This window comes from Miniopterus schreibersii (assembly GCF_964146895.1).
Source record: "Miniopterus schreibersii genome assembly, chromosome: 10".
Lineage (NCBI taxonomy): Eukaryota > Metazoa > Chordata > Mammalia > Chiroptera > Miniopteridae > Miniopterus > Miniopterus schreibersii.
The window spans coordinates 4,218,107-4,244,900 of record NC_138110.1 but is presented as its reverse complement, the minus strand read 5'-3'; the positions used below and the strand labels follow the sequence as shown (position 1 = coordinate 4,244,900).

General features: G+C 56.8%; 1 protein-coding gene across 1 annotated transcript in view; it reads right to left on the bottom strand.

Annotated features, from left to right (window-relative positions):
• The window catches only part of PMEPA1 (prostate transmembrane protein, androgen induced 1), a 47,506-nt gene extending 21,589 nt beyond the window's left edge, over positions 1–25,917 (bottom strand). Inside the window, exon 1 of the mRNA XM_081150385.1 lies at positions 25,723–25,917. Within this exon, the coding sequence (XP_081006511.1) occupies positions 25,723–25,831 (109 nt within the window). The 5' untranslated portion in view covers positions 25,832–25,917. The remainder of the gene's footprint in view (positions 1–25,722) is intronic.
• Positions 25,918–26,794: the final 877 nt, after the last annotated feature.

Genomic DNA, 26,794 nt, shown 5'->3' with positions numbered 1-26,794 from the left:
AATCAACAAGCCCACTGGGTGCTGCATCTCTGGGGGAGGCAGCAACTTGGAAATCCTGACATGGGTCACATGCAAAAAGGATGGGACCAGAGAGGGAAAGACAGTTGCTCAGAGTCACAGAACCACCTAGGCAAAGCTGGACAGCCAGTGCCAGCCTCCGGTCCCTGGAGTACTGGCACCCCGATGATGCACCTCGTCAGGGTCAGCGCGCCGTACACCCAGATGGGGAGGGCCACAGACCTGCCCGTCTTTGCCAGGTGGGTCTGGCACGTGGTGTGGAGCCTGCCCCATGCTCACCTAAGGCCCCAGGAACCCGGGGGTGGGCGAGTGAACAGAGCAGTGACTTCTGTCCATCAGACCCCCACGGGGAGCGTTTCAGTCACTTCGGTTCAGCCGGGCTGTGCTGAGAGCTCGGAGTGCATTCTATCATCCAAGGCTCCCGACCAGCCACTGCGGGGAGTCCTGTCGTCACGTACACTTGACAGATGAAGAGGCTGCCAGCCTGCCCACGCTCACTGCCAAGTCAAGGGCAGGCCACCGGGGTTAGAGCCGTGGTTCCCACGGGGGCGATTCTGCCCACCAGGGGACATCTGGCAACGTCTGGACACGTGCGGTCGTCCCACCTGGGAGGCGGTGCATCTGCTGTCCTCTCCCCAGCTAGCGTCTGAGCTCTGTGTGGGCCCGCCCAGGTCCCTCCCTTCACCACCCGTTCACCTCCAGCTCCTTCAGCGGCAGCAAGCAGAGGCTTAATCATCTGACGGGCACACAGGTGATGGCCAAGTCCCCAAACGCGGGGCCACCCTCTTTCCCCGAACTTAGGTACATGGCTGCCTGTGGCTGCAGCGGGAGTGAAGGCCGAGCAGCACCTGAGTGGGCCGGGTCCTTTCTGGGTCTCGCCTACAAGGCAGGAGAGCAGCTCCGCCATCCAGTCGTCTCATGTCCTCGGGGGGAGGTGTTTCTCTTCCAGCCTCAGTGTTCTCAGTCACGGGGCAACGACCCCCGAGTTCCCTTGCAAATCAAAGCACAAACACCCCACTGATGAGGGGCGCAGGTCTTGGGTCTTCCTGGAGTGTCAGGGGCACTACCTGCTCGCCCAGGGGTTCCCCAAGTTCACCCTCCAACTGCCCCTCCTGACAAAGAGGTGTTAAAGTGATGGGAAATCAGGGGTCTTCAGCCAGGACCCCATGCACTCTGAAGAAGAGACGCACTGAGGGGGTGGGGCTGGGACCCCCACTGCTCCATTAAAAATATTTTTAAGGCCACTGCAGCAGCACCCATGGCCTAGCAAACGTTCATGTTCCCCATCCCCAGCAGCAAGGAACTCCTGGGCGGAGGGCAGTTCAGCTGACGGCTATTTCTGCTAAATGCTGGGGAGCCAGGCTTTCTGCATGAGCGGCCCCACTGACGAGCGGCCGGCGCACCAGATTTGTTCCGTGTTATGAAAATAGATGTTGTCTCCTGGCCACATCTGTTTTGTCTGACACACGAGCAGCAATTTGCCTCCCAAAAAAGGCAGCACACCAAGGCCGTCGTGAAACTCCAGCTCCTCCAGCTCTTCCGAGAAGGAAAGCTCGCAGGCCAGGCCTCCCAGACGGCGCTTCAAGGAGCCGTTTCCAGCCTCATCCCGAGGCTGCGGCTCCTGGGGCGCCTGTGCCGTGCCCACCCCTAGCTCGGCTTCCACGCCCGTCTCCCCGTGCGGATTGAAGCTGTGAATCAAAGGGAACGGGGGTCTCCCCACTGCTCTTTCAAAAGAAAAAGACGACCAGGAGACATACAATCAATTATTTAAAAAAGAAAAAAAAAGGTCCCCCCAAACTCCAGACAAGAGTGCAATTTTTATGTGCTGAGAAAGGCCAATTTTTGCAGAGAAAAAACACACAATCCTGGTGCCATTTGCCTCCCTGTGCCACACTGGCTTCATTTTCCTTTGATTACTCCAAGACAGGCCCGATGACAGCGCAGACGCGTCACCGGCCTGAGGCTCCACTGTTTCATAACCTGTCCTTAAAGGCCATTCCCGCCTGGGAACTTGGTGGAAGGGGCCTGGCCAGCACGTGCCGCATTCACACTTGGGGATGCGGTTTTGGTCTCTGTTTAATTTTAAAAAAGACACCTTAACCTCCAAATACGACATTTAGGATTTTTCTCCTTAAATTATGGGCATTACAGTAAAGGGGGAGGGGAGAAGCCTCCGTGACTGTGTAACTAAAAGTATCACAGACTCAGTCAGCAGACTTCTCCCTCCAGGGCCAGGGAATTACAGGCTTTCCGACTGGAGCGAAGGGAAGGCTCAGCCCCGCGGCCAGCCGCCGGCACGAAGCCAGGAGGTGCCGTGTAACCGGCTACTCTGCCTGTGGGCTGGGGCTGTCTTGGGGGGAGAAATCAAAGGATCGGGCCAAGAAACCCAGACTGTTTTGAGAAGTACTTCCTCTCCCTCCTATCCTGTGCAGATAAAATGTCCGGACCCCCCCCCAGGAAAGCAGGCAGACGCGCGGATTTGCTGGGTCTGGCAGAAATGAGATGCTGTTAGGGCTCTCAGGAGACCGCGGGGCGGCTGCCTGCCCCCGGCCCGCTCCCCATTTTGTGCCCCCTACCATGTAAAACCCCTGGAGGGCAGGCTGGCGACTTGGGGTGGGGTGGAAATTTATGACTTTGCACCTGGGTCAACAACAACAACAGTTTTCAGTGGGGGAAGGCCTGGCTGGGGGGCGGCAGGGCACGGGCCATCTCCCCATCCTGTAGCTCCCGCCCCAGAAGGGAGCTCTGCATCTGCCCCCTTTGGCCTGAACATAAAGATGGACAGTAACAAATCAGTTTCCTAACCCCACTTGGCTTTGGGGCTGCCTCACAAGGGGAGGGGGGGGTGGGGACTCCCCCACCCAGCGCAGAGTCTCGAGGAGCCCAAAGCGGTCCCGTTCCTGGTCACCGACAAGACAATGCCTGCTGGCAGGCTCAGTTCCTGCAGGGATGGCCACGCGGATGGGGGCTGGGGGAGCCCCGCTCCCCACGCCTGCCCCTTTTCACTCTGACAATCACCTAGTCACTATGGCAACGAGGTTAACTGATGCATCTATTTGGAATTACTCAAACCTCACACCCATTCAGGTGGCCCCAATATTTTCATCTTTAAAAAGCCAACCTCTGGTGTTTTATTTAGTCTATGTATATCACACACACAAAAAAAAGATTGCAGAAGAGTGATAAAAAGTGGGAAAAGTTTGGGGAGGCCGTTAGGGGGCCTCTGCTTGTCCTTCAGAGAGGAGGTAACCCGGGATGCCACTTTCTCTCTTTTTTTGTGACGGTATAAAATTAGCACAGTCAGGTCGATGTGTTATAAACACAGCGGCGGCTGCCAGGAGGCGAAGTGACTTAATTGAAGGGAGGGAAGAATTGGAGGGACAGTTTGGGGACGGGGAGGGTGGCCTAATGGTCGGAGGGGTGGCGTCTGCAGCCTCCCCACTTCGTGTCTGTCACCAGAGGGAAAAGCCGGTCCCTGAGAGTGTACATCTGCAGGGCGTCTGGACCGGCATAAAGGGGACAATCAGAGAAAGAAAAAAGCGGCAAGCCACAGTCACCCCTGGTCGTCATCTCGCAGGGCACCGGCTGCAACCCACACGGATGCCCAAACAGGCGACAAATGATGAAACAAGAAAGGCCAGTGTGGGCTGGGGGAGGCAGGGCCGTCTGGGCCGAACAGTTTATGAGCCAGTGTTTTGAAATTCTGCTTTAAATACGCTGGTAAATGAATTCAACCTTGTCAGATCTTTCTCCCTCGCGCAGACCAAATATCCCGCTGGCGTGCTGTCTAGACACAGATAACAAAGGGCTTTTTACAGCGCCCAGAGACACGCTGACAAAGTAGCCATTTAAAGGTGCAGTATTGCTCTCTCCGTCTAAAACGATTTGTCAGATGGACTTAAATGAAAATGCTAAGTTATCGGTCTGGTTTGGGGTCTGCTGGTGGAAGGGGCGGGTGGGGGGTGTCGGGGGGCTGGCTGCTCGGGAGAAATAGAAAACAGATCATCTTTGATTGGGCTGCCCTCCAAGTTGCTCCTAAAATAGGACTGTGCGTGGCTGATGGGCAGATAATTCTCCCTCTTGTTCTAAGAGGTCGACTGTTAAAATGTTGCTGCTACCTAGTGGGGACGGCTTCCGTGTGGCACTGTTCAATTTTACAGGGTGGCAAAAAGGGTTAAATGAAAATGCATGGGGATAAGACCTTGTCTCCACCTGCCTGGGGTGGGGGCCAGGGGGCGGGGGTCATGGAGAAAAATAAATGGAAGGGGAGGAATTTGGGGTCACCTGCACTTATGCATTTGGCAGCAGGGGCCCTTGCTCCTGCTTTTACAAAGGGTCGCTACAAAATGGGCCACTCATTCTTCCTTCCCAGGGAGGAAGGACAGTGTGGGGGGCGGGCTGGCTTTACGGGTACATCCCTGGACACACTCACTGTGACCCCAAACATGCCCCAAACCAGGGGATGTGCCTCTCCTCAGCCAGATCAGGTCAAACGGAGGAGGAAATGCACCTGTGAGCTCGTGGGCCCCCCCTTGGCCAGGTCACAACTTGGAGAGGCTGACGGGGCAGGTCCCCCTGAAGGGGGTCTCTGGTCTCTTTAGCTTGGGGTTACCAACCTCTGGATCAAGGCCTGGCACCCTCCAGGTGCCCACCAGGGATCACTATTTCCACCAACCTTCACTGCCTGCTCTCTGCCAGGGTGCTGGCCACGCGGCCGCTTCCTCTCCACGACGGCCTGTGGGAGGCAGTTTCAGTTTCTGAGACTCACCTGCCCCCTCCCCCTCCCTCCAATGCTGCGCACTCCAGACACCGCAGCCAGACAGGCACAGACCAAACTCCAGCTCCACCCTTCCAGGCAGCCCAAGCCAAGTCACTGCTCTGAGCCTCAGTTTCCCCAACTGTGAAGGGGATCCCGGTCACTCGCCCTCAAGAGCCGTGGTGGGGATTAAGTGCCCCGTGGGTTCGCGGCTGGCACAGCATCCCGCGTGCCCACCCCCTCGGAGCCTCGCTGCTGTCACCTGTGACGTGGGCGGCGGTGACAGCTCACAGGTGCACAACTGAGCTCGGGGCCGGACACACCACAAACGGAACTGGCAGAATCACCACCTGCACTGACAAAAGCTGTCTACACAAGTCCCCAGGGAGGTCACCACGATGACACGAACTGTCAGAGACCTCGTTACAATGACCCCAAACCACTCAAGTAAAGGGAGGAGCTACAGGCCACGTCAGAGACCAAAGACTCGAGTGCTCCCCCTTACTTCTTTTTGGTTTCCACGCTCTCATTTTTACTAACTGTTGACAAAAGGTGGCCGCTAATCGCTCCTCCCAAGGCCTGGGGCTCCACTGTCTGTGGGCAGCCCCTCTGGCTTCACCCAAACACAAGCACGTCCGGGAGACATCGGCCACCATGTCAGACACGACACTGGGATTTAGAACAGTATTCTCTGGTCAAGGGGTTCAACTGGGTGGTGGGAAATGAGTACCATGGGTCCCCTGCACCTGGGGAAGGGCGAGGTGCTGGACTATGAGACGCAGGAGCTGCAGAGGCCAGCTGGGCCAGCACTGCCATCTGACAGCTGACCCCAGGCCAGAGGGGATGCCCCCTGCCCAGGTGACCCAGCCAGGAGTGGTGGAAAGAACCCACTTGTTATCGCCTCCTACACGCACCTGCTGCCACCCTCACCTGGCGACCAGGGCGGGTGTCGCTAACCGATGGCTGCGCCCTTCCTCAGAACCCAGCTCAGGCCTCCTCACCAGCCGCCAGGGAGGACTCTGCCCATCAAACACATGAGCTTTTGCCGACTCGTCCCCTGACCTGAAAGGGGACAACCTAAAGTGAGTCTGACAGGAGGAAAGAGAAGGTTTCCTACAGGACACGAGCAGAAGAGGCTGGGCTCCAGAGACCATCCCAAACGCACACAACCATGCCCAGCCTCTCTCCACACCTCTGCCCACGCCGGACCCTACCTGCCTGCCTGTCTCAGTCCTGCTCTGCTTTCCCACTCAGCCAGACCCACAGGCCTCCGGGCAGCTGCCGAGAGGCGGGAGCAGCTCGCTGCACTTGGGTTCTCTGTCCAGCCCCTCCTCAGGCTCCGGATGGCCTCTGTCCCTGGTCTTTCCTGGGTCCTATGTCTGTCTGTCTTCCCTTCTCAGCTGTGAGCACTGTGAGGTCGGGCTAGATGGTCCAGGTCTGACTGCAACCTCTGTTTTCATAACCTTGAACCCACCTGCCCTTCCACCTGGTCCAGCCGCCATCACCAGCGCCCGCACCCTGGCAGGGCCACCCCTTGCTGCTCTCCCTGCCTGCAGCCCCATCTCCAGGCAGTGTCAACTGGGCCCAGTTACCCTCCCCTGATCTACACCCTCACAGGGCTCCCTAGCACCAACTCCCGATGCCTCTAAACCCGCCAGCTCTGGCTCTAATGGTCCCTCTTCACCCATCAGCTGCAGCCACCTGGAAGCTTTGAAGGTCCTGAAGGCATTGCCGGCTTCCTCTGCTCAGCAGGAAACCTCCAGCCCTGAGATGAACTCTGCTTCTCCTTCCCCAAGGCTGGGCCACAGGTACTGAGGTCTGAGTGGGTGATATGTGCCATAAACCACCCCAATTCTGGGGGCTCCCCCAGCACAGCCATCATAGAGGGCAAGTGACTGGCCACATTACACAAGTCCTGGGCCCCAGGCCTGGCCCTCATCCTAGGCACGGCCCCCACCCCCAGGCTTCTCTGGCTGCTCCCCAAATCTCTTCCTGACCGGCAGCCAGCCCCCTGCCCCTGCCATGGCTCCTGCCCATGCTGTCTACTGGACTCACCAGGGACGGGGCATCTGCAAGTGCCTGCCCTGTCCCAAGACTAAACAATGCCACAGTTATCCACATCAGAAGAGCGAGGACGCCTGCTATGCCAGGTGGGAATGATGGATTATCTCATGAAATCACCCTGGTTCTCCCCGTGAGGACTTCCTGTGGCCATTCGTGTCCCCATTTCACAGATGCGGCGACCAAGGCTCCGAGAGGTGACAGACCTGGAAGCAGAACATCCCGGTGCACAGTCTGTGTCTCTCCTTGGCCAGTGGCAGCTCCCAGGCAGTGACACCAATGGCCAGGGGACAGGGTGGCTCCGGGGTCCATGGTAGGGACCTTTGTGTCTGCCCTGCCCTTTACGAAGCACCAGGACATGGCGAGGATCCCTGGCGCTGAGGCGGGGACGTGGCACAGCTGCACCTCCTCGCACAGGGTTTCCTGGGCTCCGGCCTGGCTGGGCGCTGCCTCTGGCCCAGACCCACTGGCACGGGCGGCGGGTTTTATTTAGACGTGTCAGCTGAGCAGCTCTGGGCACACAGGCTCGAGTGGGCGTCAACTTGATTGGGTTTCACAGCGCATTTCTGTTGGGAGCTGCCCCCATCATTACAAATCAGGGCATGTTTTGCTGGTAGGGTTGGTCACTGGCCGGGCAGGCGGAGACACCAGCCACCTCCTTTGAAACTGGTACCCCTTTACCCACCCCCACCCCTTTCTTCTCTAAGGGAGATTTCTTCCTGCCTGGGCCCAAATCCCACTCTCTGGGCCACTCCCCAACCCCTGACCCTCCAGAACAAAAGGGAGCCTGAGCATCTAGACCACCAGGCTGAACGTGAGAAGGGCATTGTGTGCCCGAGGCCTGGGCTGCCGGGCAGAAAGGTCAGGGCGCAGAGGCGAGAACGGGAGGCTCTAGCTGGGCCCGCCTCCCCAGTGCCCTGCACCTCCTGGCCCTCCTGGGACAAAGACCCGGCTGGGGCCAGCACCCAGAATCCAGCCCTGGCCACTGCCAAAGCTGGACACACCGTCCCCAGTGAAACTCTGGGAATCCTGAGCCGTCACTACAGGAACGGTTCCACAGGAAGCCCTCAGAAAGCTCCCGAGCCCAGGTGAGCCCAGGCACATCAGTGAATGTCAACTGTTTCCTGTGATGATGGGTTTTTACAAGCTTCATGTGGATTCTGGGTTGATGGGACTGGAGGCCCCAATGGTGACCCCGGGGTCTTCCTGTGTCTGGAAGGCCTTGCTCCAAGCAGGAGACACCTTCCAGGACATGTGCCTGTGGCTGCTGGCTGTGTGGCCCAGGCCCCTAGGCACCCTCTTTGGGTCTCAGGGACCCCGTCTGTAAAGAGAGGCTGGATCAGATCTGTGGTTCTTCAGACCTGTTTTCCCAGTAGAAGCTTTGGATGTTGAATAAAAGTCGGACTTAGGAGCTCGATACATCAAATGGAGCACAGAGACAGCCCTGCCAGGGCTGATGCGGGCCCCAAGTCCCTGCATATATGTGGACTGAGGGTGGGGTGGGGCCTGCACCCATCTCCCTAACCACTGGTATAGCCCTTTGTCAGTCTTCAGTGCCAATGCCTAGAGACAGGTCAGCAGAAAGTGGTCACCAAATAAACCAATCCCCTGGTGGGACCACAGGCATTCTGGCTTTTGTTTTTGCCATTTATCAAATTCTTCGAATTTTGGTTAAATGAGCAGATATCACTTTTTACAATCAGAAGACTCACACTGCTTTCACTGTGACACAAGAGGCAAACATGCTAATCGTCTATGTGGGGCCATTTAGAAAACCACGCATATTAGTCCTGCGATTCCGCAACTGGGAATCCGTTCTCAGAAGCAGAGGGGCAAGGCCTTCCAGGACAGTGCCCAGGACCACCACACCGCTGGTGCCCCAGCTGAAAGGACCTAGAAGGTGGAGTCATGAATCTGTTTCTCCTACAAGAAAACTAAAAATGCCGGTTCCTGGCCCATCCCAGGTCTCCGGACCAGTGCCCCAGAGGGAAAGCCGAGAAGTCTCTCTAGACTCTGAAGTTCCATATCCAAGGCAGGACGACTGGACCTGATAAATTCGGATGCAGCCTCAGCCTGGGACCTGGGCTCATCTACAAGGTCAGTGGAAAAGGAATGAAGAGACAAGGGGGTCCTGCCCACCTCTTCCCGCTGTGTGTCCGTCTTTTTCATGGCTGCATATTTCCAGGACACGGGAAGCACAACAGAGTAGGTGCTTCATGAATGTGTTTTATGAATTCATGAATGAAGGAGTGAAATATGGAGGAAACTGTCCATCAGTGAGATTCCTGAGGGAGTGGGAAAGCACTCAACCCAACCCAGGCTTCCAGCCCCCCAATCCCATCAGTATGGGACGGGGGACCCATTTCCCCCGCTCGTCTTCCTCCTCAGCACGCGCACAGGGTGTCTACAGCAGGGGCTGGGCTGGGGGCCTAGGCAGGCAGGGAGAGGAAGGGGGTCCCAGGGGAAGCACGATGTGGCCCTGGGGGTGAGAGCTGCTCCTATTCCCAGAAGTCCTCTTCTGGTCACTTGGGGCTGGGGGGGGGGGGGGGGGGCGAGAGAACTTTTTTCCAAAAGAGACCATTGCTCTGCCGTGGAAAATTAAGCAGGTCTGAGCAGAGACGGGAAGGAACTGGCCAGGGTTGCCTGGGGGCTAGAGCCACATCCATTGTCTCTTGGTCTAGATTTTGTCCATAGCACATGCACCCAGAGGGGCTCGGACCCACCTCTGGTGCCCAGAGCCTCAGTTCTACCCCCGTCCATCTGGGGAATGGGGAGAACAGAGCCCTGCGTGTGACTGGGAGGGCTGGTACCTGTAACCTCACCCAGAAACCTCTCCCCAGGCAGAACTCCTGCTCATGCCTCAAGGCCCAGCCTAACTTTTCCCACGGGAGCCAGCAGGCCCCAGCCGGCTCTTCCTGCCTGTCTCACAGGGCCCCAGGGCTTCTGTAGCTGTGTCTCCTCTGTACAGACCATGTCTTTATAGCATTTCCTGAGCATTTACAAGGCACCCGGCACCAAGCTAGGCTCGTATCCTCTCATTCCATCCTCACTATGGTCCTATGAAGCAGCTGACTCTCAGGATCCCCATTTTACAGATGAGGAAACAGAGGCTCAGAGGGGGAAGCAGTCCAAGGACACTCTCCTAAGTGATGGGGGTCGAATCCAGGCTGATCAGTTCCACACCCGGCCCACTGCCACCCCTCCTTGAATGCAGGTCCTCAGCACCCACTCACTCCCTACATACTGGGGCAGGCTGCCTCTCCAAGGACTCAACAAGCTGGACTTCAGATCAGGATACCCATGAAATCATGGGGGTGGGCAGATAATGGGCTGTCACGGCCAGAGGCAGGAGACCACGGACACCCAGGAGAGGGAGATGGAGCCCCGACCTCACGGTCCCTGGGCCTGGGCCTCCTCCCCAAACCCTCTCCTTTGCTCAGGCCCTGCTCCTTCAGAGAAGCCTGGATCTCCACCTGGCCTACCACCAGCAGTGGATAGGCACGGCCACTCTTAGTCCCAGGAGGAATTAGTTGAGGGCCAAGGCTGCCAGGTGGAGAAGAGGCAGAGCAGCCCCCCCCCCCCATGCCGGCTGGCCCACTGGTTCAGCAACTAGGGTGGCTTGCAGAAGCAGGGGTCAGTCTGAACCCGGGGCCCCTCTGTCCACCCCACCTCACCTGGACACTTTCAGGATGGGCACCACCTCTCCCAGTGACCAACAGCTGACTGGCAAGATTGATTAGATCCATAAGGGGTCATAATTGTCCCTCGGCCAAGTCCATAGCTCACACTCAGATAAATCAGTGAGCATGGCAGCCTGCCTGCTGGGATTTGAGTCCTGGCTCTGCCACAACAGCCATGAGACCAAGGCAAACGCCTTCTAAGCCTCAGTATGCACATCTATACAATGGGACTGAGGGTAGCAAGTACCACCGGGGGGTGTGGAAGGATTCCACACTATGGGGAGGTTAGGGACACAAAGGGCTGTCTAAGAGGTCTTCCCCTCAGGACCATTTTCCTGGCTTTCATACAGCATCAAAACCAACTGTTGATTCAGTCCCTGCTGTGGGCCAAGGTCTTGGGAAGTGGTCAAACCCAAATCTAACCAGAACCAAGCAGGCAGAATCCGGGCACAGAGGCAACACAAAGCCCAGACAGCCCAAAGCAGCGGAACCACGGACACCTGCTCAGCCAGGCTCCTGCACATTCCAGCCAAGCTGCAAGGCCTCTGCGGGCTGCAATAAAAATTCCTAGACAGGTAGTCAGGTAGGAGGCAAGCCCAGGATGAGTGGAGGGCAGGTGAGCGGGGGCACTGTGCTCTCACTTGCCCTACAAGGAAGGCCAGTGGGTTGAGGGAGGCACCTCCCTGCCCTTTCCTCTCAGTTTCATAGGAACAGACCCAGACCAGGATCTGAGAACTGGGGTTCAGCCCTGGAAGGTCTCTGAGTTGGGAAGGCGCCTGCCTCACCTGGGCCAGATCAACCTCACAGGCTGGGTCCCTCGAGGGAGCTCTGCCACCTCTCAAAAGGCTCAATTCCAGTCTCACTGTGGGGTCTTCAAACAGCTCTCCCCACCCTGTCTTACACATGAAAATAGTAGAAATAAGCACAGCTCTGCCAACCCCCAAGCCAGACAGGTGGCCATACTTCCCCCAGTGCCTCTGCCACTGGGACATTTCCCAGTGATGGTGGGGGTGACATCAGGAGCCCATGCAGTCTTATGAGGCCCGAGGCGGGACACACCTTTGCTACTTGCTTCCCGCCGTGTCTCCTCTCCCCAGAGCCGAAAGGTACATTAGGAGGCCGCCTAATAAATCACAGATCTGTTCTGCGAAACATCCAGCCATGTCAGGCACTAAGGCAATTACATAAAGGAGTTTTTTTTCCATTACAAAACAAGAACATAGAGATCTTGGTTAAAACACACAGAGTCCAGACGATGCACAGCTGTGACCAGGCAGGACGCAGACACTCCATGCCTCAGCTGTGAGAGTCCAGTGGGGCAAAGGGCTGGCTTCTCCGTCATCGGCACCATCCTGAGAACAGAGCTGGACCCGTGGGAAGCTGCTCTGAGCCCAGTGACTGCAGGAGGAAGGGAGATCCCTCTCCATCCAGAACTCCCCGCCCATGGCCTTTCCCCTTGGGTTCCAGAGGGCGATATGACCCTATGACCTTGATCTCATTAGAACTGAGTTGACCCTGACCTTCAAACGGCTGGGTGACCTTAGAAGGCCACAGTGAAGTGCTTCCATTCTGCAGGTGCCAGAGTCAGTGCCCGAGTCTGTAATTGCTCATTAACGCCCCCCCAAGGGCGCCTTGGAATGCTTCTTACACACCACTTTCCACCAGCCTCCCGGTTTTTGCCAATTCCAAACACCCATTAAAGGGATTACAATTTCTCAATATGCTCATTTTAAATTTTCAGTAAATATTCAATGGACTCACTGGGATGACTGAGCTATGTCTTAAACAATAACATTCAAAAAATCAATGAGGTGCCTGTTCTGTGTTTTCCTAATGTACATTTAATGTAATCACCGTATGTGAACGGCCCATCCACGTGCCATCCAGAACTTTCTGTCGGGCAACCAGTTTGCTTTGGGTCTGTCGATGCCTCCAAACCTACAAGGGAGGGTAGTTATGACCCAGGTGCCGCTCGGGCCCTTGGGCGAGTGACTTTTGCCCTCTGAGCCTCAGTCTGCCCATCTGAAAACAGGCCTCGTCAAGTAGCTCCCGCAGGGGCTGTGTGTAACACGCTTCCTGGCACACAGCAGGCTGCTGGTGATTAAGGGCAATGAACCCTGTGTTGTCACATAACTGCACAAAGAGTCAAAACACATACTGACATCCCTGTTTTACAAACGCAGAAGTGAGGCCTGGGGATGACAAAGCTGGGAGGTGACAGAGACACAACTCTGACGGCCGCCCTGACCGAAGCCACTCTGGCTACTGCTCTGTTCTCCAGAGAATGCCGGGGCGGAGGGGCCGGGACCGCAGCCTGCAGCCCGCTCCCGGGCCCGCTCCAGGGCCCGCTCCGCCCCCGGGACACACAGCTCAGCTCCAGGTCCAAGCCGACCGTCAGCTGCAGGAACTCGCTCGGCCTCGAGCTCACCGCCTGTGAGTAACCGCCTCCCCCAGACATGATTCATCCCTGTCTGGAGTCACCCACATCCTCATTCCCCGAAAAGGAATGCAGGCCAGGTGAAGCGACTGGGCGGCTGGCATGGGTGGCTGGCGGGGCCCTGGCTTGGGCTCTGCCACCACCCTGAGGCCCCGAGCTGGGGCTGGACAGATGTCCTGGTCTAGAGCATGTGTGTAGGGGGCCAGTCAGGCTATAAAACCTTTCCGCCCGGAGGTGCGTGGAATCCCACCATGAGACAGTCTCCCTGGGGCCCAGCCTGGCCCTGTCACAGTCCCTCTGCCCTGGTGAAAACTCAGAAATGGAAAGGAATCGCTGCTGACACACCCGGCACGGTGGCCCTGAGTCTGGAGACTACACAAAAGAGGCCAGACCACGGGAGGGAGCACAGGTGTGACTCCACTAGCAAATTCTCCCCAAAGACAACGTGCTTGCTGCTGAGCGAGTGTGCAGGCCTCAGGGCGCAGGTGCAGACGGGGAGGGGCAGGGACACATCTGGGTCTGGATAGTTGTCCCGCATACAGGCTTCCCACAACCCGTTACAGTGTATTCTGTCTGTGCACCGTGTCTGCAAATTACACCTTGGCCAACCATTACAGTGACGAAACACGGGTCCCAAGAGCATGTTTGACAACTGAAGGGAAGAGCAGGGACAGCTGGTGGTTGGACAGGGTCTCTGCAGTGTCTGCCTTCTTCTGCCAAGAGCCCTGGGTTCAATTATGCCCATTTTACAGAGAAGAAAATTAAGAGGAGAGGAGGAGATGGCGAGGGAGACAGAGACGAGCATGGGCTCATCAGGGACCAGAAAAGCCCGTGTCCAACCGTTCTGCCTTCGGCCGTGGGCCCACCAGCCCTGCTCCGGCCTCTGTGACTCTCCCCTCCGCCCCGTGCCAAGAAACCCCTGCAAAGAAGCAACGAGCCTCCCCGGTGAAGCAGAGCCTGTCGAGGTTGCCAAGAACCCAGAAGGCGAAGGGTGGGGGCAGCTCCAGCTAAAGGCCAGGTTCAGGACAGCGTCCAGCCAGCCACAGGGAGCAGAGCAGGAAGCCAGCATCCAAGCCCGGTTCTGGTGCTGGTGGAACCGTGAGCCCACTCAGTTCGTCCGTGCTGTTAACTGAGCTACAGACAGAAAGGTACAGGCCCCAGGCCACCACCCTGCCCACCAAACCCCAGGTTACCCCCCACCCCGCACTAGCAGGGGTCACTCAGCTGTTACAGCACCGAACACAAGGGTGATGACAGTGCTCAGGGTCCGGGTCCAGGTCAAGGACAGAGGGATGTGAGTGGGCAAGCACCGTGCTGCACGCAGGGCCGTCAGCTCGGGTGGCCTTGCGATGGTGACATTATTAGTAGTGCTCCTCTGGGTCTTCCTTTCCCTCTCTAGACCACGATTTGTCTGTATGCAAGCGCAGGGTTGGGGCAGGCCCGATGGGGCCTCCTCTGCCAAACCCTGCCATCACCCAGGGAGTTTTAAGAAGCCTGGCTGCCCTGCCCCACCCCCAGGAATGGGCCCGGGTGCAGCCTGAGCGTTAGGTTCCTGGTCAGCCAGGACTGAGGAGGCCAAGTTTAGGAGGGGGCTGGAGAGGGTCCTCCAATCCTCATGTTCTCTGGGTTCCCCCCAACCCTTGCAGGAGGCACCTCTTAGGGAACCCAGCCCCTGCCCAGCCCTCACAGGTCACGGTGACCCCTTTCTCCCCTCAGCTGCAACCTGATGCTGGACAAATTCTTGCTCTCTGCAGCTTAAGCCTCAGGACCATGGCCAGGTGACCCTTCCAAGAAGGGGGGTGTGTGGAGGAGGGGAGTAACCAGGACACAGGCCCAGCTGGAAAAGCCAGAGGGCAAAGGAGCAGAGGGGCTTGAAATCGGCCACACCCTCAAAGGGTGACAGGTGGTTCTGAAGCTCAGGGGACAGACGGTGGGCAAAGCACAGGCTTCGGAGCCCCAGCCCGAGTTCAGATCCTGCATGGCTCCTGCTAGGTGACTGCAGCTGTGTGCATCTGCCTCAGCTCCTGTGCACACAGGGCTGCCTCGAGGACAACTGAGGCGCAACGTGTAGTCTCAGTGAGCATCTGAGGCTATCGGGAGGGATTGCTGGGATTCGAAAAGCCACGCTGTCACCAGCAAACACCAAGAAAATGATAAGGAGACCAAGTTGCTGGGCACTGGGTGCTCGTGCCTCCCAGCCTCTGCCTTTCTTCTTCTTACCAAACCCCACCTCCCTCACCTGAGTCTACTCTGGGGAAAGGGTCCAGAGCTCATTCTCAACAGAGTGTAAAGGAATGCTGCAATGAGCTTAGGAAGGGCTCAAGGCATCTGGGGAAAGAAGCTGCAGGGTAAAATGGAGGCTTCCGTGGCATTTGAGTTGGTGACCCTGATTTTAAAGACAGACAGATGAAGTACTGTCGGGGGGCTGAGTACGGTAGCTGGGGCCTTATTCCAGCTCTCACCACAAACAAGTCCAGAGGTCTGAGAGGGCAGGCCTGGCAGCTGGGTCACTCCAAGGTGGTGGCACATCCTGAGAACTCACAGAAGGAACTGTCCCTGACTTGTTAGGCAGCCCCCATGTGCCACGAGGAGTGGCAGACAGGAGTCCTGGCGGCTGTAAGCAGGAGTAATGTCTCTCCTTCCAGGAGTCCTGCAGCCCCACTGCCCTCCCCGCAGGCCAGTTCTCTGCACGGTACCCAGTTTGCCTTGTGAGGATCGCCTGCATCAGTGATTTCATCGCTGGAGCCCACCCTGACCCCTGGCGGGGAGTGGACACAGGAGCACCGCCTGGGAGAGAAGGGGAGCCCAGCTAGAATGGGTGCGGGGATGGATTAGCAATGTCTGTCTCGGGCGGGAAGGGATGTGCGAGGCCGAGTGCCGTGCATTCACTCCTGATGCACACCTTCAAAGTCACGAAGCAGCCCCATAAATACTGGCTGCATGCTCCCCTGACTAATGGGTTACAGGAGCTGAGGACTCACACATGTGGGAGCCTGACCCTCATTCAGTGATGCCAAGGGCAGGACACCAGGAGCACATTCTGCAGATGAGAACCACGCAGAGGAGATGGCAGGGAGAGCGGCCACAGGAAGCACCATTCCTCGGCTGAACACGAGCAGCTTTTTGGATCATGCATTTGCGGGCAGGGCCTAGATTTATATGGGATTGGAAGTTGGACTCATAATTACACCTCTGGGCCATGCAGCAAGCCCCCCGAATTACCTTCTAGATGTGATGGTGAAAATTTTATTTAGTAACTAATAAAATTAGGTAAAACCGGCAGCTCCATGTGAAAGCTCACACACTTTACAGATAATGCAAGGACCAGACAACTGCATACATCTGACAACTGTCTTTGTTAGAAAAATGAGAGGGGCATAAGGAGTGGCCCCTGACCCTGAGGCAGAGATATTTAAACTGTTCCAAGGTGGGCCCAGTTGGTAGACTTTTTAAAAAGGCGACCTTCCTGCATATGTGGCTGCCAGCTTGAAACCCCGATCCAGGTTAGACGGGGCGTCCCTGCACGTCAGCCTGCTCAGAGGCCGGGATCAGTAAACACGGGCGAGATGCAGCCGCGATAGGAGCGTGTTTAGCTGTGGTCTATCGTAACGATCTACAGCAGCAAATGGAGTGGTGTTTAAGGGGCCGGTTGGTGTTATTTAATCGGTTATATTCACTAATGTAATTGACACCCTCTCCATCATCTCAATACACCCACCTCTTTCTCCCACACCATAAATAGATTAGAAAAAACCGTTTCCTCGGATGGTCATGACCCCATGGGCTGCTGAGCTCGGCCCTGGGTGAATCACGCTGGCTCACCAGGACGGCATCCTGAAATGACTGAATGACGGCGGGCGGCGCAGACACCAATAAATGAATCATGCCTTCTGCAAGCCCAAACCTTTGGCTTTTACAGACACCAATTACAAAGTAGGAAAAAAAGAACAAAGAAATTACTCAGGGTGTTTGCGTAAAGTTGATTCATAAGTTTACATAATTATTACTGGCTACATTGTTTTTAGGAAGGCAGTTAGAGTTACAGCTCTGAGTGGCTACCGCACATGAGCCTGATGATTGGGAATTCGCAGACTGGGGTGGGGGCAGCCCCCAAACTCCTGCAGGGCTCTCAGGGCTGGAATGGACCCTCCCACCCCCTTCACTTTCTACGTTCCTGCAGAGGGTTAGGACCTTGATGAAGTCTTTATAATGTGTAACCACCTGAGCAATGTAAAGGGAGTAAACACGTATATATACATAGTATACACAGTTTTAGCTAAAGTTAATAAAAATTAACTTTTTATTTTTTATTCCTTCAATGGAGGGGCCATAATAGAACACAGAGATTCTCCCTTCTGTGATGAAGCTGTTGAAACACATCGTCTACAGAACCAAACGCTCACGCCACCTCTCCACCGACTGGAGTTATACCATCAGATAGATCAAAGCTATTTTACCTGCTTTAACTTTAGCTGATAAAGAAAAAGCATTTGCCGTGGCCACATGCAAATTCTGAGCCTCGATCCCGGGAGCGTGGCCGCTGGGATGAATCGCCCCGCGGGGCTTGGGCTGACCCTTGTGGGCCAGGCATCTGAACCTTACTGGACGGTATTAGCAAAGCCTGGAAGTGTCCCCGCCAGGGATGTCCAGCCCCAGTGGGCAAACCGAGGTAGAGGAGAATAAAACTGAGCTCACACCCGGCTTACACTCTCAAGCAGCGGTCCCACTGCCTGGACAATCACAGGCAGAGCAAGGCAGGTGGGCGCACAGCAGTCTCCGGGGGCTACAGAGGAGGAACAGGCAGTCAAGACCGCTGGGGCTGAAAACCTTCTTTTTGGGAAAGGGCAGCTGGCTTGGCCCATACTTTGCTGAAACTGACTCAGCTCCTCGCTTATCTTGCTTCTGAGGACAGAGCCTGGGAACCGCTGGCCTCACCTGCCTCGGGGAGCCCAGTGCAATGCTGGGCAGGGGCGGGGAGGTTCAGGCTGTCCCACCACATCTACAGGGGCTCCAGTCAAGGGACTCAGGGAAGCCCCCAGCCTTGGGGAGTAGAATGCACACATCTAAAAACAGTCTACACGTTGGATAATAAAATTCATCTTTATGTTTTATATACACAGAGATAGGTGGTTTTCTATATAAAAGCACATATTTCTATATTATTATTATTAATCACTGACACCCCAACTAATCCATGATTGGACCTGTCACTTTTCCCCCACCTCCCAAGCCAGGGATGAAAACATCAGCTCCTAGACACCTTCAGGATCAATAGGCTTCCCCACCCTTGACGCCCACGTGACCCACACACCAGGAATCGGTGACTCCCCAGCAGAGAAGATAAAGGGTGACAGCTGCCACAGGCAGACCCTGTTGCATGCCAGCACTTTGCAGAACATCACTGCAAGCTCCCAGCAGCCACGGGGGAAACTGAGGAACACCATAAACCCTCCCTCACCAACTGCGTCACTGTTTATTGAACATCTACTCTGTGCCAAGATCATAGAGAAGTTCTATCATCCCAACCAGGATCCTAAAGCTGCCCCTCCCCCCTCACCACCAAAGTCCACATTGGGGACAACGGATGTGCCCCAGTGTCTCCAAGCTTAGAATGCACTGTGGTGTCTGGAACCCGTGTGACTGTTCAGAGACTTAGGCTGTATCTGTCCAGCCTGGGGGAGCCCAGCACTGAGCCCTGGAGCCCTGGGAGGTGCTTTTAGGATCAGCTGGTAGAGTCCAGAAGCAAACTTTATCCAGCATCCAGATACCAGAGCCACTGGGGATTTCATACTTGTTACCAAATAATTAAAACTCTCTTTCCTGCCAGTAGAGCCATTTTCCAAACCCACTGATAAAATAATGACTGATTGTAGTTAAAACATACGTGAAGGGAAAGAAGAGAAGAGCCTCCATTTCCCAACGCTCCGACATCCCAGCAAGCTTGCTCCAGGCTCGGATTCTAAGCCAAGCGACCCAGCCCTTCTCCCACCCACCCCAGTGGAAAACACACACACATCAGAACTCGCTGGAACACCACAGATATCTGATCACCACCTGACACCTCTGAAGGTGAGTCACACAGCTGCCTAACTCCTTTGAACATGTGGCATCTCACTGTCACATGGGAGCAAATGCCAGCTCCACCCGTGGGTGCCAACAGGTAGGAGAGTAACCGAAAGACGCTCCAAGTCTGGGGCAAGCATGTGCAGAAAAGCATCGCCCTAGAAATTCTCCCCGTGGTGTGAGGACAGGCCCTGGCAAGGTCTTTTTGTCACTTCAATGCACTAAAGCCTCCTGAGAAAACTGGACTCCTCCTGGGACAACAGGGCTGAGGTGCAGGGTGGGGTGGGGGCGCAGGTCTGCATGGGATTCCTGCACCGGCCCCTTAGTGCGGCTTCGACGTGTCCAGGGGCTAAGGCACAGCTTCCTGCCCAAAACAGTGACCCCCCAACCCCCCGGAGCACTCAAAATACTACGCTCTGTCCTGGGTGCTTTCATTGCTCAGGCAACTGTCCCGACAACCTGTGAGAGGACCATTTCACAGAGGGGCAAGTGGAGGCCTCGGAGGGACTCCATGATTGCTCAAAAAAGGACAGTTTTCCGAGTCTGTATTTTGACTACCTCCTTTCCTGTCTGGAATCTTCTGAGCCCTCCCACCCCCCTGCCCACTTCCTTCCCTCCTCATACACACAGAGGTGCCTCCAGGCTGGGGAGATCTGATGTGAACCCCTCGATGCTTGGTGCCCAGAGGGAGCAGGTATTGTACACTAACCTACACGATGTTTACTACCGTGCAACAGGTCTGACGAAGGGACTCCTGGGGTGTCACGGGAGCCCAAACAGGATGGCCAGCCGGGGAGCCTCTCGGCCCCTCCCTGAAATGAAGGCAAGTTTTCTGTGCATCCCACGAGAACGGCAGCGCTGAGTGCTGGGCTTCGCCTGTGACACTCCTGATGTCCTGGAGCACCTGGAATAGCGCTTGGAACAGCCAGTGGGGTGTCAGAGTGGGATGGACACAACCTTGAGTTCCGAGGTTTGTTAGTGTTCGTCCCTGAAGGCAGGTCTAACACGAGCTTGGAGTCTTAGGATAAAATCTAAAATACCACTGCAGCGTCAAGTCTGGCAAAGAAAACACTGGGGCTCAGGGAGTCATGGCAAAGAAATCATGGAGCAGGGAGCTTAGGTTTGAATCTTAACAGAGCAGCAGTTGCTGGCTGTGTGACCTGGAGCAAGTGTCTTACCCTCTCTGATTCCATTTTGGCATCAGCAAATTGGTGCTGGCAATAGCTCTCTCACAGAGTTGTTTTGAAGATTGAGAAAAATGCGTCACTAGTACCTGGCACATAATAAGCCCTCTGTATCCAACTAGGAAAGGGAGTGGAAGCAAAAATCCATCAGTCACCCTGGAAACAGAAGAGAGAAACCATTCTGTGGTTCTCAGAAAGCTTGGGGATGCCCCAAACAGTCCCAGGCACACCCCAGGGCGCTGAAGCCCCCTTCCTGTCAGAAAGCTATTCGGGACTTTCTCCAGTTTGGTGACAGACACTTCTTGCCAGAGCCTGACAAGGCCCTGATGAGACCCCGAGGTGTCAGGTTTGTAGTGTCACCCAAAGGGAAAGCGAGGCTGACTGTCACCGTTTGGTTGTCATGACTTCACGGAGGGGTGTGGCCCACCTCCGGAGGGGGAAGGCGGCAGTGGAGGCCCAGCACACGGGGCTGCTGTTACCCCACTTTTCAGACGGACCAAGTGACAGCGAAAGGTGGCAAAGCCAGTGAGTTTTGGCACTGAGCTGGCCTCGATCCCTCTGGCCCTGGGTCACACTCTTAACCCACCGCAGCCACAGACTGGCTGGCGCCTGCTGGCAGGTGTTGTGGGGCTCTCGTAAGGAGAAGAAAAGGGAATAGCCAGTACTTAAAATCCTGGTTTTGCATCAGAACCTAGCTGTCCGGGTCCCTGGAGCTGGAAGATCTGAGCAGCAGTGGCCCCTCGGGCAGCCCCAGCTCTCTGCAGCCCACCCTGGAGAAAACTGGGCTCGCCACCTGGAACCATGCCCCCGGCGCAGGAAGCTCGGCTCAGGAAGCCCCTCACTGCTCCACGGGCAGGAGAGGAGTGGGCACGCCAGCACACACAGGCCCCGCACGTGCCCCTGAGCACACGTGTCACACACACGCACATCCACACATGCGTGCATGCACACGACACCCTTTTCAAAAGTACAAAATGGGCTTTGATTTCTTTCCCTGGGCACGTGCACCGTGCACGAGCCCAAGGCCAGCACAGCCCCCAGATTCAGTGTGTAAGAGCTACTTCTCCTGGGGCGGGGCTCCGGCTGCCCAGCTGCCTGCAAACCTTGTCTCTGGGTGAGACCTCCTCAAATAAAAAGGCCACCCGGACCTTCTGGTTGGGGCCCTACCACCAGGACTTTCCTCTGGAACCTTTTCTTACACTTGAACAACTGACCAAACCATAACCGTTTAAAAACACTGGGAGGGGGCAGGTATCTGGGTGCACCTGAGCCTCGGCTCTGAGGCTGTTGGGGGCACGTGCATCTTACTGTGCTGAAGACAAGCAGCCACCACAGGACCCTCCCAACAGCCTCCGCTCTGGGCGGCTTCTCCCACCACTCCATTCCCCTTTCTCTCCGACGCACAACTTTTAGGGTAAAATGTATGTGTGAACTTTCTCCCCATTTCTTTTTCTTACATGCCCAGAAGATGAAACCATTCCCCACCCAAAGAGAAACTAGCAGGAAAGGCAGAGAGGTCGCAGCTGAGTGGGTAGGTGCATGTATATGTGCAAACTTGTGCACACAGGAGCAATTAGATGTTCTGTCTTGATAAGCACTAAGCCCACCCAGACCCTGGCGTAACTGGCTTAACCCAGACCTCCTGCCCAACCCGAGCTCCAGTCAAAACTCAATCCCTAATTGCACCTCAACCTAAGACACAGCTGTAAAATGTTGTGGGTTGAAAATCCCAGCTGAGGTTCCATAGAAGGGCACAGCGGGCCCCCTCCACACCCATAGTTTAACCTGAACCCTTAAATATCGACTTTCCACGGATGCCAGAGTCTCTCCTCCAAATAAACGAAAATCCACAATGAAAACTGGAAACTTCACCAAGAGGGAGCCCAACTTTTCCTTCACACAAGAGGCGCCAAATGGGAGAGCGACCCGGTCTTTACAGGGACTGATTTCTGAACAGAGCTGAGGATCTGGCAATTCAGATCGGCCCCCCAGCCCCGCACCCCACCCCCTGCAGAAACCAATGACCATGAAAGCAGTGGTTCTCAGCCAGGGGCCATGTGCCCCTCAGGGGACACTGGGCAAAGTCTGCAGATAGATTGGTTTGTTACAGCTTGGTGGGGGGAGTAGATGCCACCCCCACTGGCATCTAAGGATGCTGCTCAACATCAGCACACAGGACTCATGTGGCCCAGGACGTCCTGGTACTGAGACTGAGATACCCTGGATTTGAGTGTTACAGGAACAGCACATGTCAGATGAACCATCAGAACACTGGGTGTCCTGAGTTTCTGAAAGCTGTGTTCGGCTACTTGTTTGGAACCAGCTGGAGAAGAGGAATCAGAGGCGCAATGACTCCAGTGGTGTTAAAAACCCAAACTGCCACAGCAGATATAGCCCCCAGGGGTACAGGGTGGGTCTGGGGCAAGGGGCAACTCCCAGGGCCCTCCAGAAATGTTGTCACAAGAGCCAGCAGCTGTGTGGCAGACAACTCAGTCTGTCCAGAGAGCAGTTTGCTTCCGCCTGCCCCCCAAGAGCAGAAGCTGATGGAGAAAGACAGGGTCCTTTCCAAGAGACACAGCAGAACTGAAAAGACGTCAAGACGAGACACCAAGGAAAATCTGTGCCAGGAGGAATTCTTTTCTCAAAAGGCACCGGAGCGAACGCCTCCCCGACTGCCATCTCTGCTGGGCTGTCACCTGAGCCACTGTTTTTAATCTCAAAACTCCAGCTTTTTAAAGAATGGTGTGTTTTCCTGTGGGGGTGTTTTGGGAACAGTGAATTGCCATTGGACATCACCTCTCACCCCTCGACTCTCAGAGAAGATGGGGGTCCCTAGAGTGTCTTGTTAAAGTCAAGTCAAGCCCATTCCAGATGACTGGCTTCCTCAAGAGTCCTTCCTTCCCTCCCTCCAGGTTGCCAAAGAGATGCCGCTGATTTACTCGTCCCCCAAGCTCCAGGTGGACCTACTCTGGGGCCTAAGTTCCAAATTCAAGGGTCAGTGTGTGCACTCCACGAGAAATAAGCCTGGGTCTGGGTCTAGCATGGGTGGGGGACCTGGGGCGAAACTTTCTATTGACACCTCCCCTCATCTAGAAAATGATGACATGAGTCCTGAGTGGGCCAAGGCTCTTCCCAGGTCTGAAATTGGGGCCACTGAAGACTACACGGAGGACCCAGCACTATTGGAGGAGGGACCACTTCTGACCTGGAAGCCTCCAGCCAGAGTTTGGAGGGCAGAGGCCCCATCTTGAAAGACAGTAGAATTTCAACCTCATGGTCTCTTTTTTCAGGCGAGGAAACTGAGGCCCAGGTGACTTAAAGGCCCTAACAAGGGCAATCTCCTCTCATAGAAGAGCCACTGGGGTGCTGCCTTCCTAGGCAGCCCACCTCCAAATCTGTATGTAATGTTCCCAGTATCCTGTGAACTACCCATTGGCCACTCTTCAGCTTCTTTCCTTTCTTCAATCTTTCTTTCCCTCCTTCGTATCTTTTAGTATAAAGAAACTCCAGGCCCTAAGGCTTCCTCAGCAGACCCTTTACTGAAATCTGATTAGCACTTGCAACAAACTGTTACATTATACCTGGGTTTTAAAGCTGCTTCCTCCTGCCCTGGGCTCTCTTCCAGTAAGTAGGGGGCCCTGTGTAAAAATTACAGGTGACTAATGGGCCACCCAGGGGCCAGCTGGACAGGCCAGGGTTCCAGGTGCTACCCTCAAGGGTCCCTGCAGGCAACGGGTTTATCAACACCTTAACCAAAGAAGGGACAGAAATAAGAATGAGTGTTTTTTAAAGTCTTGAGCCCAAAGAAAGGACAAGAGCAGACTGTTAGACAGAGCCCAGCCCTCAAGGTGACAAGTTCAACACAACGTGGACCCCTTGGGCAGGAGGTTCCCTAAGCAGCTTTACAGAAGGAGGGGGTAAAAACAAGGCAGAGGGGACTTAAGCAGCAATCCATTTAGCACCAGCAAGACTCTCTCCAAACATGTGCAAACATATTTTAATAATATCCTCGTGCATTTCATTAGCCTCCAGAGTTCACAAAGGGCCTTTGGGAAGCAATCTGGTTTAAATGCAACTCAATTCCACAAATGCTGGCTTTGGGCAGGTTCTCCTGGCACCTCACTTGCCTGGCGCAGGGCAGCTGGGGGTGGGGCTGGGGTGGGGGAACAAGGCATTCAATTCCAAGACTGGAGGGAGTGGGGTGAGGTGAATGGAAGAACCCACCACCCAAGCCAGCCAGCTTGCCCCAGCAGGGCCGGTCATGGGTTATTTTTACCTCTTGAGCCTCACTGTACAGGCTCAAGGGCCCAAAGCTGTGGCAGCCGCCTGCGGAAACTGGCTTATGAGTCACCTAGTGACTGCCCTGGCTCGGTGGCAGCTGCCTCTTGGCCCCTGGTCCCAGCTGGAAGGCTGGGCGGCAGAGAAGGGCTGTGGGCCCCCTCGCCTGGGGTGCTCAGGGAGGAGGGTGGAGAAACTGAAGCTCAGAGAGGCAGAGGTCCTCAAAAGGTCGGCTGGGGGAGGGGTGCCGGCTGTAAGGCAGACCCCAGGGGGTGGCAGTCAATGCCCCATCCTACCATACCTCCACCTGGGTGGGCTATGTAGGACGGAAGTACAGGGAAAATCAGGCTGAGCTTCAAATTGCGCCCCCCCCCCCTTGCCCTGTCAGGGCAAGGCAGTCCCAAATACAGACAGCCCCAAACTTTGACTCATTTGTAACCACTGTCCCAGTCAGACTGAGCCAAGCTGTCCAGACAGAGGATATTTATAGGTGTGTCGGGGACACAAACACTCACACAATGACACACATACTCGGGATCCACCTTGGGCCAGACCCACCAGCGCTGAGCCCTGGATCCAGACACCTGGACACAAACGGTCCCCAAACCCCTAAGCGAGGCACCCAGCCCGACACAGACATAAGGAGGCTCGCAAACGCGTACTCCTGGGGCAGACCGCGACCCAGACACACAGACACACACAGAGACGCTCTGAGACCCAGAGACCCAGGCATGCACACTCCACAAACGCACCGAAACCCACTCACAGAGACTGAGACACGGCGCCACGCACACTCCAGACACAGCCGGAGCCCCAGACACCTCGCAGGCCAGACAGTGTCTCACACGCCCGCCACCCCCCTCCCAGCCAAAGTTGATATAGAGCCGGCCTAATTGCTCCAACGCGACTGCCCCTTAGGGAAATAAAATGGAAACTTCACGCGTCCGCCCACCCCAAGCTCTCTCTCGCAGGGCGCCCCGCCGCCCTCCACCACTCGGCCCGGGGTCCGAGTCCTTGCGGGCGGGGCGCGGGCAGCGGGGGCCGTGCCAGGCTCGCTGCGCCGCGGGACAAAGCCGGGCCGGCCGCCAGCTGCTGCGAGCCGGGAGGGCGCGCCCGGGGCGCGGCGGGCGCAGCCGGGGCGCAGGGCTCACGGCCCGAGGGGGAGCGCACAGCCCGGGCCCCCGCCTGCGGCTGAGCCTGGACTCAGGGTCTGAGCCCGATGGAGGGGGGCGCGGGGTCACTCACTGATCTCCATGCTCTGGAACAAAGAGCGTTTGCAGTTGCACGTGCAGGAGACATTGGGCTGCCCGGCGGCGGCGGCGGCGGTGCTGTTGACCCCCATCAAGCGGTGCATGGACGGCGTGGCGGCGTGGCGCGGGGCGCAGGGGGCACGGGGGCAGCCGGGGGAGGTTCCGGCCGGCGCCCGGTGCTCGGACCCCGCATGCAGGAGGCGCGCGGTGGGGAAGGCGCGCCCCGGCTCGCCAGGCTCGGGACGCCGCCAAGTTTCCGGGGCGCCGCTGGACTCAGTGCGCGGGGCCGCGCTCCCCTGCGCCCCCCGGCCGCCCCTCCGCAGCCCCGGGGGCGTCGACAGTGCCCGCGGGTGGCGTCCGGGAAATGGGCTGGCAGCCGGGGCGCGCTCTGCCGCCGGGGCTGAGCCTCTGCCGCTGGCTTCCCCCGGCCGAGCGCCTCCTCCTCCGCCGCCGCCGCCTCCTCCTCATTCAAGTCCAAGGAGATCGGGTTTCGCTCCGAGACCGCGGTCGGAGGCAGGCAGACGGTCTGACGTCAGCGCTAGACGGGGCTGCCGGTTCCCACCGCGCGGGGGCCGGGGAGGGGGCGCGCGCTGCGCCAATCCCCGCCGAGGTTCCCCCGCACCCCCTCCCCGGGCCGCGGGGCGGGGTGACGGAGAAGGGGGCGGGCTCTTAAAGGGCCAGAGTGAGGCAGCCCGCAAACACCCGGGACCCGCGCTGCGGGGGGCGTTGGGTCCCGTTCCCGGCGGGATCAGTTTGAGATCCCAGCCCCGAACGTCCCGGTCCGGGGAGAGCGGGACTCCTTCCCAGCTACACGTGCGGGGGTGCCCCCCCCCAGGTCTTTGACCTGGAGTTTAGGGGGAAGCCTGCCCCCAAAGGAGCATGAGGTCCCTGGGCTCAGAGCAGGGCAAGTTAGAGAAGGGGGAGTCCTCTGGATCACCCAGCACCTGATTTTGCAGGAAGCCTCCAGGTCTGCAGCCCCACGAGGCCCCTAGTCCACTTCGCCCCCCCCCCTCACTTTAACGGGACCCCAGGGAGGGGGACTGGGAAAAGCGGAGATCGAGAAGACA